This window comes from Polypterus senegalus, chromosome 18 (assembly GCF_016835505.1).
Source record: "Polypterus senegalus isolate Bchr_013 chromosome 18, ASM1683550v1, whole genome shotgun sequence".
NCBI lineage: Eukaryota > Metazoa > Chordata > Cladistia > Polypteriformes > Polypteridae > Polypterus > Polypterus senegalus.
This window is the reverse complement of record NC_053171.1, coordinates 54,692,169-54,705,683: the sequence shown is the minus strand read 5'-3', so window position 1 is coordinate 54,705,683 and position 13,515 is coordinate 54,692,169. Positions and strand designations below refer to the sequence as shown.

General features: G+C 43.0%; 1 protein-coding gene across 2 annotated transcripts in view; it reads right to left on the bottom strand.

Moving 5' to 3' along the window:
- Positions 1–74: 74 nt before the first annotated feature.
- Positions 75–13,515, bottom strand: part of LOC120518942 (butyrophilin subfamily 1 member A1-like) — a 61,508-nt gene continuing 48,067 nt past the window's right edge. For both annotated transcript variants that reach the window (XM_039741976.1, XM_039741975.1), the window contains one exon: positions 75–820. In XM_039741976.1, coding sequence (XP_039597910.1) covers positions 279–820 — 542 coding nt within the window. In that variant the 3' untranslated portion in view covers positions 75–278. The remainder of the gene's footprint in view (positions 821–13,515) is intronic.

The following is a 13,515-nucleotide window of genomic DNA, read 5'->3' as shown; positions in this document are numbered from 1 at the left end:
AAATTGGTAACTGCACTGCTGCAATAAAATTCGATGCATCTGGGAAACTGATGAGAGACTGGAGGAGACAAGAAGATGCAAAAAAAAAAATTTTATGATTGATTTTTCGGGTTTCAAGCCCCGACTTATTGTATATGTGAGTATATACAGCAATTTATTTCATGCTATCCCCATTTTGTAAGGGAAATAAAGAGCTGCAGTACACAGAGTTGTTTATTTTCATTGGAACTTTATGTGGTGTCACAGGGTTATGTTCGCAAGATGTAAATTCTGAGTGTTCATTGTGTGGGTACTGGGCAGATGATTAGAGGGTCTGCGTTTTTACCATCCGTATTAATACCAGGACTTAAAAGTGGAAAGATTCTATCACTGAAGGAGTCCATGAAGGTATAGAGGTGAGATCTGGACTCGGCATCATAAAAGGAAAGCTGACCTTCATCAGAATCTAGAAATACCCCCACTCTTCGGGGATTCCCTTTCACGGGAAGGAGAGTGCGGGTATCAGAAAGAGCTTCATACTCATTTCCGTTCCTCAGCCCCACAGTCCAGAATCCCATATCTGGCTTCAGATTAATCTTCCCCTTTCTGTTGACAGACTCCCTGGCAACTCCTAAGGTCCACTTGGTCTTCTCTCCAACCTGTACCTCACAGTAGTGTCTTCCTGAGGCGAATCCTTCCCTGGCCAGGACAATGTAGCCATAATTAAACCTCTCTGGATTATCAGTCAAGTTCTGCCATCTTTCTCCATGTCGCACTTGTTTTCCATCCTTAGACATGGTAAGCAACGGATTTACTGTATTAGGATCCAGAGTCACATCCACTAAGGAGAAGGGAAGAAACAAGCAGAATCAGGAAGCAGTCCTTTACATTTACTAGATTTGTGTGCAGAAAAAAATATTCATTAAATATTCATTAAGAAATTCATAAAATTACACATTTTAAAATGTTTTGTTTGTAAAGGAAACACAGTTAGATAGATAGATAGATAGATAGATAGATAGATAGATAGATAGATAGATGGATAGATAGATAGATAGATAGATAGATAGATAGATACTTTATTAATCCCAAGGGAAATTCACATAATCCAGCAGCAGCATACTGACACAAAAAACAATATTAAATTAAAGAGTAATAAAAATGCAGGTAAAAACAGACAATAATTTTGAATAATGTTAGCATTTACCCCCCCGGGTGGAAAGAGTCGCATAGTGTGGTGGAGGAACAATCTCCTCAGTCTGTCAGTGGAGCAGGACGGTGACAGCAGTCTGTCACTGAAGCTGCTCCTCTGTCTGGTAATGATACTGTTCAGTGGATGCAGTCCATGATTGACAGGAGCATGCTTAGTGCCCGTCGCTCTGCCACAGATGTTAAACTGTCCAGCTTCATTCATACAATAGAACCTGCCTTCCTCACAAGTTTGTCCAGGTGTGAGGAGTCCTTCATCTTTATGCTGCCTCCCCAGCACACCACCGTGTAGAAGAGGACACTCACCATAACCGTCTGGTAGAACATCTGCAGCATCTTATTGCAGATGTTGAAGGACGCCAACCTTCTAAGGAAGTATAGTCGGCTTTGACCTTTCTTACACAGAGCATCAGTATTGGCAGTCCAGTCCAATTTGTCATCCAACTGCACTCCCAGATATTTAAAGGTCTGTACCCTCTGCACACAGTCTCCTCTGATGATCATGGGGTCCATGAGGGGCCGGGACCTCCTAAAATCCACCACCAGTTCCTTGGTCTTGCTGGTGTTTAGGTGTAAGTGGTTTGAGTCACACCATTTAACAAAGTCTTTGATTAGCTTCCTGTACTCCTCCTCCTACCCACTCCTGATGCAGCCCACAATAGCAGTGTCATCAGCGAACTTTTGCACATGGCAGGACTCCGAGTCGTATTGGAAGTCTGATGTATATAGATTGAACAGGACCAGAGAAAGTACAGTCCCCTGCGGCGCCCCTGTGTTGCTGACCACAATGTCAGACCTGCAGTTCCCAAGACGCACATACTTAGGTCTGTCTGTAAGATAGTCCACGATCTATGCCACCAGGTGTGAATCTACTCTCATCTCTGTCAGCTTGTCCCAAAGGAGCAGAGGTTGGATGGTGTTGAAGGCGCTAGAGAAGTCCAAAAACATAATTCTTACAGCACCACTGCCTCTGTCCAGGTGGGAGAGGGATCGGTGTAGCATATAGATGATGGCATCCTCCGCTCCCACCTTCTCTTGGTATGCAAACTGCAGAGGGTCGAGGGCGTGGTGGACCTGTGGCCTCAGGTGGTGAAGCAGCAGCTGCTCCATGGTCTTCATCACATGTGACATCAAAGCAACAGGTCAGAAGTCATTCAGCTCACTAGGACGTGATACCTTTAGAACTGGGGTGATGCAAGATTTTTTCCAAAGCCTCGGGACTCTCCCCTGTTCCAGGCTCAGGTTGAAGATGCGCTGTAGAGGACTCCCCAGTTCCAGCGCACAGGCCTTCAGCAATCATGGCGATACTCCATCTGGACCCGCTGCTTTGCTGGCACGAAGTCTCCTCAGCTCTATGCTCACCTGCGCTGCTGTAATTGTGGGTGGGAATGTCTCTCCTATGCTGGTATCAGCAGAAGGATGGTTGGAGGATGCAGTACTCCGAGGTGAGAGTGGGTTAGGGTGGTCAAACCTGTTAAAGAAGTTGTTCATTTGGTTTGCTCTCTCCACGTCTCTCTTGATGGTGTTACTCCGCTTCGAGCTACAGCCAGTGACGATCTTCATCCCATCCCACACTTCCTTCATGCTGCTATTCTGCAACTTCTGCTCCAGCTTTCTCCTGCACTGCTCCTTTGCCACCCTTAGCTGGACTCGGAGTTCCTTCTGCACACGTTTGAGCTCATGCTGATCACCGCCTTTAAAAGCCCTTTTCTTCTGGTTCAAAAGGCCCTTGATGTCATTGATGTTGTTAGCATAGCAGCGTACTGTTCTTACTAGAACTACAATGTCTATACAGAAGTTGATGTAATCAGTTGTGCAGTCAACAACCTCCTCAGTGTTCTCAGTATGTGATCCCTGCAGGATATCCCAGTCCGTAGTTCCAAAGCAGTCTCTCAGAGCCTGCTCTGCCTCAGGGGACCACTTCCTGAATGAGCGTGTGGTTGTAGGTAGCTCCCTCACTCTTGGTTTGTAGTGAGGCTGGAGCAGAACCAGGTTATGATCTGCTTTCCCAAGCGCAGGCAGCGGGGTGGCGCTGTATGCGTCTTTAACGTTTAACGTTTTTTAACGTTTGCATACTATTTTCCCATTGAGCATTACAATTCATTACACACAAAAAAAAAACCCAAAAATCACCTCTACTACAGAGCAGTACCTTAACCCTATCACTTTTATTCTCTTATTTTCCCATAGGTGTGGACCAAAGTGTGATAAATGACATTATTCTTACAGAATATAAATCACATGTACTCAATGTCTTTTCTGCAGGAAAAAAGTGACCTTAATTTAAAGAGACTGATTATTATTGGTCTAAACTGAAAAGGTTCAGCGTAGTTAAATTATAATTAAAGTTTCTTGGAAAACCAGATGGCATGCAAAGGAGATCCTTTAAAATACAGAAAAAACTAAGACGGCATATAATGACTTTAGGCCAAATGCTGTGGTGTCCTTGAGATGGGCTGCCACTAACACTGGAATGGCTGCAACTTTTAGGGTCTTGTGTGACTCATAGCATGCATCATCTTCACATTAAGTACTGAATTTAACTTATTTTGTATAGTACCATTGGTGATGGTGTCATTTTGCCTTACATTTGTAGCCTTTCTCTGTAACATTAAGGATTAATGATGAGCAAAATAATAATCACAAAATTAAATTTGTAGGAAAACTTTGACTTTTATGTTTCAAAAAATGTGAAAACTAAATATTGTTTAGCAACCTGCCAAATTTACTACATTAATACATATATTTTCATCTGATCTGCAACCTCTTCTCCATGTGGAAAAGTCTAGGAACATTTATTATGTATTTATTATGCAGTATGTAGAAAGCGGGTCGCAGATCAAAAACACGTACCTGAGAGAACTTCAGGTGCACTTCTAGTCTACTCAAATCCAGTGGACTTCGTATCTGGCTTTTGGGAAGTCTCTGAAAGGATCCTGGTTTGGATCAGCTTATGGAATTGAGTGCAGATGATTTTACTTCTGACCCTAAGTGAGTCATCTGAGGTTAAGCTAAGGCGGAACCAACAATGTAAATGTGCTAGCAGGCAGTGCACAAGGTAGATGAGTGTATGTACAGTACAGCCACATGGAAGAAGTCCAGGAAGATTGGGACAGAAGGGGACAATGTTTTAGCTGTGGAATAGCCATTAGGGAAAAAGTATTCCTTTCTTTCCACGAAAAAACAACTTAAAAACCAAATGTTAGTAAGTTTTACGTTTTCTAGTTGTGAAATTGCATGCAAAAATAAGTTTTGGGTCAATTTTGTGAAACAGTATGAAAGCTGAACCCTGCAGCTTTGATCATTACTATTAAGGATTATAGGAAACCAAACTAAATTTGCTTTCCATTTCCCATCTAAAAACATTTACGGCTGCAGATAAACCAAAAACAAGAAACAATGGTGCTGATTCAGTAATTATTTGTATTATCTCTATTATTTTAGTGGGGGCAGCCAACCATTTTTGTGAATTGTCTTGCGTTTTAGTCACCACATTGGTTGATGGCAACGATGCATACTGCTAGACACATGTGCCAATGGTAATATGCCATTCTAAACAGTGGTGGTGTACTTAGGCTGGCATCTGAATTTTGAATCTCAAAGACAAAATTCCAAGAGAGTCAAGTGAAACAAAACATAAACTGCTCAAAAAAATTAAAGGAACACTTTGAAAACACATCAGATCTCAATGGGAAAAAGAAATCCTCCTGGATATCTATACTGATATAGACAGGGTAATGTGTTAGGAACGAAAGGATGCCACATCGTTTGATGGAAATGAAAATGATCAACCTACAGAGCCCTGAATTCAAAGACGCCCCAAAAATCAGAGTGAAAAAATTATGTGGCAGGCTAGTCCATTTTGCCAAAATTTAATTGCAACAACTCAAAATTGTACGCAGCACTTTGTATGGCCCCTGTGTTCTTGTATACATGCCTGACAACATCGGTGCATGCTTCTAATAAGATGACAGATGGTGTTGTGGGGGATCTCCTCCCAGATCTGGACCAGGGCATCACTGAGCTCCTGGACAGTCTGAGGTGCAACCTGGTGGCATTGGATGGACCAAAACATAATGTCCCAGAGGTGTTCTATTGGATTTAGGTCAGGAAAGTGTGGTGGCCAGTCAATGGTATCAATTCCTTCATCCTCCAGGAACTGCCTGCATACTCTCACCACATGAGGCCAGGAATTGTCGTGCACCAGGAGCCACTGTACCAGCATAGGGTCTGACAATGGGTCCAAGGATTTCATCCTGATACCTAATGGCAGCCAAGGTGCCTTTGTCAAGCCTGTAGCGGTCTGTGTGACCCTCCATGGATATGCCTCCCCAGACAATCATTAACCCACCACCAAACTGCTCATGCTGAATGATGTTACAGGCAGCATAATGTTCTCCATGGCTTCTCCAGACCCTTTCACTTCTGTCACGTGCTGAGGGTGAACCTGCTCTCATCTGTAAAAAGCACAGGGCAGCAGTGGTGCATCTGCCAATTCTGGTATTCTATGGCGAATGCCAATCGAGCTGCATGCTGCTGGGCAGTGAGCTCAGGGCCCATTAGAGGACATGGGGCCCTTGGGTCACCCTCATGAAGTCTCTCTGGTTGTTTGGTCAGAGACATTCACACCAGTGGCCTGCTGGAGGTCATTCTGTAGGGCTCTGGCAGTGCTCATCCTGTTCCTCCTTGCCCAAAGGAGCAGATACTGGTCCTGCTGATGGGTTATGGGCCTTCTATGGCCTCTCCAGCTCTCCTAGAGTAACTGCTTGTCTCCTAGAATCTCCTCCATGCCCTTGAGACTGTGCAGGGAGACACAGCAAACCTTCTGGCAATGACACGTATTGATGTGCCATCCTGAAGAAGTTGGACTACCTGTGCAACCTCTGTAAGGTCCAGGTATCGCCTCATGCTACCAGTAGTGACACTGACTGTAGCCAAATGCAAAACTAGTGAAGAAACAGTCAGAAAAGATGAGGAGGGAAAAATGCCAGTGGCCTCCACCTGTTAAACCATTCCTGTTTTGGGGGTCATCTCATTGTTGCCCCTCTAGTGCATCTGTTGTTAATTTCATTAACACCACAGCAGCTGAAACTGATTAACAACCCCCTCTGCTACTTAACTGACCAGATTAATATCCCATAAGTTTCATTGACTTTATGCTATACTCTGATTAAAAAGTGTTCCTTTAATTCTTTTGAGCAGTATATTTTATGGTTACTTTATGGTTTTATGACAATGATTGTTTCTTGAATTTTTGGTTCTGCTCTGTTTCAAATGATTATTGAGCAGCTTAAGCTGCTCATTGAGAAGTGGACAAGCTGTTGGGTGAGGTGAGCTTTAAAGATAATAAAGAGGATGGAAAAGAAAAGATAGGAGGCTAACAGAGCACAACATTGTTTATGTGTGTTTATTGTTGTTTTTATTGTTTCTGAGTTACGTGTTTTATTTTTCTGCATTTCCAGCTGTTTATTACTGTCACTTCAAATGACAGTATGTTTGATGTTCTTTGTTGGTGGAACCCATAGAGGTGGGGCCACCTGTCTGTCTGCATTTAGGAACCGTTCCCAGGTATATAAAGACCGAGGAGACAGGCAGTTTAAGTGGAAATCATTTCAGTTGTTTAGTGGGGTCTGTGAGTATTTTTCAAATATTGTTTCTTTTGTTTCAAGTGTAGCACCCTCCTAGTTGGGTATAATAGTAAACGTGTTTATTTGATGCTAAGAACGCCGCAGGAGAGTGGGAAGGGAACTTGAGCGCCAAGAGGTTGACACCTCACCTGTTGAAGAGAAAAAAAACGCGGCTGCACAGTTGCGCGCTTTCCCCTTTTTTTTAAGCGATACAGAGTTCGGTGATAAGGACTTTTTGGAGGACCGCCACAGCCGCATTCCACAGAGGGCACAGCTGGCATGCAATACGTCTGACATGATTTATCTAAGGAGAAAATGCAAATAAGTAGTGTCAGAAATATCACAGGAGGCAACAACTAATTAGGGAACGCAAATAAATCCCGCATCAAGACGAAGCTGCTGGCGTCATCCCAGACGGAGCTGTGAGATTCCTGTGTTTAACCAAGGAGGAAAATGAGAAGTGTGGGGAAAAGTTCTGGAAGGATACCGTGAGTACACGTGAAGTTATGTACTGCATATGAGCTCCAACTAAGCGCGCCAACGATTTTTTTTTTTATATATACCTATATATTTATTGTTGATTTCTATGTGTGAGCCTTACTTGTGCTGAAACTCAAATTTAATTTGATCTGTGATAATATCTCATAAGCGGTGTGTTTAAATAAATGAAGTGCTCTAAGCAAAGCAGGCGGTGGAGAAAACATTTTCTGCTATAAATGTGGAGAGGATGTCCACTTTAAACGGGACTGTGTAAATGAGGAGAACTTGAGAAAAGTGAATCAACGACTCATTAAAATGAGAAGGGTGACATGAAACTACCCCGGGGCTCAGTAGAGGGACGGGCTGAAGCTCCTCAAAAGACACGTTCTACCCAGTGCAATGAACTAAACAAAAAGACAGCTGTGCTCCCATCAGGGCTAGTTGGGCCTAGCGCTATCCTTCCTATACAGATAGAGGGCATTTATGCTAAAGCTTTACTTGATAGTGGGTCTCAAGTTACTCTTCTCTATCGATCCTTTTATGAGAGGTACCTTAAGCATCTACCTTTAATGGAAATTGGAAATTTGGAGATATGGGGTTTAAGTTCTCAGCAATACCCTTATGACGGTTGTTTGTCTTTGAGGCTCGAGTTTCCAGGATCTGTAACTGGAGTAACTGAGGCCATTGATGCACTGGTGCTGGTGTGTCCGGATCCAGTAATGAAGGGTGAAGCATCCATTCTAGTAGGAATAAATACATCTGTGGTGAAAAAACTGATTGAGGCATGCAAGCAAAAGGTTGGAAAAGATTTCCTGAACACTTTAGTGGTTCATCCCATCATGAAAGACGCATTTGAAAGGGCCATGAGGATAACAGCTGACCAGACTGATGGATTTAAGCCAAGGTACAGTGTAATTTTCACACCCAAAGCCTGTCATATTGTCTCCTGGTGAGACGGTAAGAGTTAGGGGGATTCCAAAATATTTAGGAAAATCTTCTAATAAAACTTTGCTAGTGGATCATCCTGAAGAGCCACGGTTTCCTGAGGCATTATTGGTGAGGCCAGAAGTGCAGAACACTCCAGTTGAACACTCAAGAAGGATCACAGTCACTGTTCGGAATATATCCAATCAGGCTGTTACTTTGGAGCGGGGTATGCCAATTGCTCACATCTTCCCAGTAGAGGTTGTGCCACATATTTCCTCCCCTGGAGAGATGACTGCTGAGAATCAGTTGACCTTGGACTCCTTTGATTTTAGTGATTCTTCTCTGCCCGGAGATTGGAAGAAAAGACTAGCTCAAAAGCTGCTGGAGAGGAAAGATGTTTTCTCCTGTCATGAATTTGATATGGGCTGTGCTAAGAGTTCTCAACATGAAATCAGGCTAACTGAAGATGAACCTTTCCGGGAGAGGTCTCGCCTGCTTGCCCCTGCTGACATTGAAGATGTAAGACTCATTTGGGAAAACTGAAGGATGCTGGTATTATTACTGAGTCCAGGAGCCCTTATGCATCACCCATAGTAGTAGTGGACAAAAGAATGGACAAATACGGATTTGTGTAGACTACAGAACCCTAAATCAACGTACAATTCCAGATAAATACATTGTCCCTAGAATTGAAGACGCTCTTGCCTGCCTTAGTGGAAGCAAGTGGTTTAGTGTGTTGGATCTTAGAAGCGGATACTATCAAATTCCTCTCTGTGAAAAAAGACAAAGAAAAGACAGCTTTCATTTGCCCAGTTGGGTTCTTCCAGTTTGAAAGGATGCCTCAGGGTATAACGGGAGCTCCAGCCTCTTTTCAGCGAGTTATGGAGAGAACAGTTGGGGACATGAATTTATTGGAGGTTTTGGCATATCTGGATGACCTCATTGTGTTTGGGTGAACATTGGAAGAACACGAACAGCGCCTCCTTAAGGTTTTGGATCGCCTGAAAAGTGAAGGACTAAAATTATCACTTGATAAATGCAGGTTCTGCCAAACATCTGTCAGCTATGTTGGACACATTGTCTCTCAAAATGGAATCTCAACTGATCCCTCCAAGATAGAAGCAGTGATTTCATGGCCCAGACCCTAGACTATATCAGAACTGCGCTCCTTCTTGGGTTTTTGTGGTTACTACAGGAGGTTTGTCAAAGACTTTTCCCAAGTTTCTTACCCACTGAACCAATTACTGCAAGGCTGCTTGCCTAAGAAGAAGGCAGCAGAAAAACATAAGGAGAAAGAGCCAGGAAGGGTCTACTTTAAGCCTACTGAGCCATTTGGAGATAGATGGGATGAGAGATGTGAAGTAGCTTTTGACATTCTAAAAGCTCAACTTACTCAGGCACCTGTATTGGCTTTTGCGGATCCTCAACTACCTTATGTGTTGCACATTGATGCAAGCTGTGAGGGATTAGGAGGTGTCCTATATTAAGACCAGGGGCAGGGTTTGCAGCCAGTGGCTTTCATTAGTAGAAGCCTAACACCCACTGAGAGGAATTACCCAGTACACAAATTAGAATTTTTGGCATTAAAATGGGCTGTGGTAGAAAAGCTCCATGACTATCTGTACGGGGCCAAGTTTGAGGCACAAACTGACAACAATCCTCTTACTTACATACTGACATCTGCCAAATTGAATGCTGCAGGACATCGATGGTTGGCAGCTCTATCAACCTATGATTTCAGCCTCAAATACCAACCTGGCAAGCAAAACACAGATGCGGATGCTTTGTCTCGGCGTGCCCATGAGACCCCAGTGGAGGATGAGAACTGGATAAGCATTTCTTCTAATGGAGTGAGAGGCCTGTGTCAGCTGTTGGAGGTTAATAAGCTTAACTGTCCTTCATTCAACAGAGTTGTTAACTGTTTAGGATGCTCCGTTAAGGCAGTACCTGCAGCATACTGCAACCTAGCTACATTAAGCACTGCATCACTGCCCCAACTGAACCTATCTGATCTGTCAGCCTCACAGCAGGAAGACCTTTGGTTGGGTGAGCTGTGGAACGCATTTAGAAAGGGAGATATTCACATGGTGAACAAGAGAAAACACAAATATATCTCTTTACTTTTGAAGGAATGGGGAAGGTTGAAGATGGAAGATGGAGTGATGTACCGCTGCACTCAGCCACCCAACAAACCAAAGTGTAAACAATTGCTTTTGCCACAGAAATTTCACCAGATTGTTTTACGATCATTGCATGATGATTCTGGACATTTGGGTTTTGAGAAGACCTATGGATTTGTTAGGAATCGGTTCTATTGGCCCCATATGAAGACCGATGTGGAGCAGTACTGTCAAACTTGTGCTCGGTGTATACAGAGAAAAGAGAGTTGCATCTTTGGATCATTTGAGCAGCAGTGCACCAATGGACTTAGTGTACATGGATTTCCTCTCCATTGAACCAGATTCCAGTAACACTTGCAATGTTCTAGTCATTACAGACCATTACACAAGATATGCACAAGCTTTTCCCACCAAGGATCAGAAGGCGTCCACTGTGGCTAAAGTACTGTGGGAAAAGTACTTTATTCACTATGGTCTACCCAAGCGTGTACACTCCGATCAAAGAAGAAATTTTGAGAGTCAGCTAATAAAATGAGTTGTTGGATCTATTAGATGTGAAAAAAACGAGAACCACTGCATATCATCCTCAGGGTGACCCTCAACCAGAAAGGTTTAACTGGACTCTGCTTGACATGTTGGGCACTCTGGACCCAAAACAAAAATGTAGATGGAGTCGTCATATTGGGCACCTTGTACATGTCTATAATTGCAGCCGCAATGATGCAACTGGATACTCCCCTTATTTTTTGATGTTTGGGAGGGAAGCCCGACTGCCTGTTGATTTGAGTTTCAGTGTTTCAAGTGACAGTTCATCAGTAAAGTCATATCAGAAGTATGTCAGGAATATGAAAAATGAACTGAGGGTAGCATATGAGTTGGCCGAAGCTGCTGCTGGGAAAAAGAATGATGGAAATAAAAAGAGACATGACCAAAGAATCCACTACTCTCATCTTGCTGCCGGTGATAGAGTACTGATTCGAAATCTTGGATTGCAAGGGAAGCAGAAATTGGCTGATCGATGGAGTTCCAAGCCATATATTGTTGAAAGCCAAATGCCCAATTTACCTGTTTTCCGAGTGAAGCCAGAAGATGGTGAGGGACCTGTAAACATTTTTCACCGAAATCATCTGCTTCCAGTGGAACAGAATCTGAGATTATTGCCTGAGGTTCACAGTAATGCTAACTCCCAGAAAAGAACTTGAGAGAGAACAAGGGCAGAGAAAGAACCCAATGTTTGAAACAGGAGATGAGTGATGTGCAAAAAGTCCAAGATAAAGAAGTTGTCGATTTGCCAGGTTCTGGAAAAGATTCGGACAGTGAAGATGATGAGGATGGAGAATGGATTTAAGCACCTTCCAGAGGTGCTACTGGTCATGATCTCCCAGAACCTTCCTGTATGGGTTTAGACCCTGTTGGATCAGAGCATGTAGAGAATGCTAGAGAGCAAGTCACGGATGAAGAGTCTGGGAGCTTCAACTTAAGAAGTCCTGCTGTGGAATTATGTGATGATTGTGGAGCTACAGTAAGGTCTCTGGAATTTTCCCAAGGAGCTCAAAGTAGTGCCCCAGAGATATTTGATTCTTCTGTGGGAAATGAAGGGGCAGTACAAACTGCTAATGAAGAGGTTGGAACATACAGAAGATCTCAGAGAATCAGGAAAGTTCCAAACCATTTAGAATATGATTTCCTTGGAGAGCCAAACATAGGTAGGCCTACTAAGTGTCCAGTGCGATATTGTTCTACACGGTATATTTGGATAGGTGCACCTAAATACAGATGATAGCTTCATCATTTAGTAGGGCTAACTGCAAAATAGTTTTCAGTTTGTTTAACTTGTGAAATTTTCTATAATGTTGCTTATAGTATATTTGGTTTCAAGTGTTATCCAATGTGACTAATGTATTTCCCTTCGTTATGAGAACACAACGATTTTTTTTGGTGGGGGGAGAGTGTAGCACCCTCCTAGTTGGGTATAATAGTAAACGTGTTTATTTGATGCTAAGAGCGCGCACGGTTTTCGCGGGAGAGCGGAAGGGAACTCAAGCGCCAAGAGGTTGACACCTCACCTGTTGAAGAGAAAAAAAACGCGGCTGCACACTCGCGCGCTTTCCCCTTTTTTTTAAGCGATACAGAGTTCGGTGATAAGGGCTTTTTGGAGGACCGCCACAGCCGCATTCCACAGAGGGCACAGCTGGCATGCAATACGTCTGACATGATTTATCCCAGAAGGAGAGAATGTTTTATGTTTTTTTTGTTTGTTTGTTGTTTTCTATCCATGATTGTGTGAAGTGCTTACATGGTGGTTGCATTCAAATAATTAATAAAAAGGAGTGAGTGTTTATAAATCATTACTTTGAAATAGTGTAACAGTTATAAATAATAATTGTTTTCATTGGACCCATTTGTAACAATGTGATTATTTGACTCATGTTGTAGCACGGACTTTTTAGTATCTGGCACTGTTAAGGAAGTATACAAGGTTGTTCAGTAAACAGAGAGTTACAAACATAATGGTAGTGGTCTGAGTTATTTATATACTCACTCTAGAGAATGAACAAGAGTGAAACATGGTGGCAGCGGCGAGATTTTTTTTTCTTTTCTCCGTGACCGCGTACATGTCTTTTTTTAGTGCTTAGCCGTGCAGCGCGAAGTTCGCAAGGGGGAAAAGAAAATAACGTGCTAGTGAAGATCACGAATCCTGGCGCTGATACGAGCCTCGTCGGACAAGATGGATGGCACACTTGGACTAAAACCACCGCCGACATTGACGCTGGATTCAAGCAATCTGGCAAAGACATGGAAGGCGTGGAAAGAGGAATTTCAGCTTTATCTGGATCTGACCTTGGCAGAGGTGTCGTAAGGTACGAAAGTAAAACTTTTCTACTACCTGGTAGGAGAAACTGGTAGAGAGTTATGTGAAACCTTACTGGGCTCATCAACGGAGGGCAGGACAGTGAAGTTATTAATAGAAGCTTTTGATCAACACTGCAACCCAAAATTCAATGAAACCGTTGAGAGATATCGTTTCTTTATAAGAAATCAAGGAACTGATGAAGGATTCGACAAGTATGTAACGGAACTGAAAATGCTTGCTAGCACATGTAATTTTGGTGATATAAAAGATTCTCTAATACGTGACAGGATTGTGTGCAGCACGAATAGTCCAAATCTGA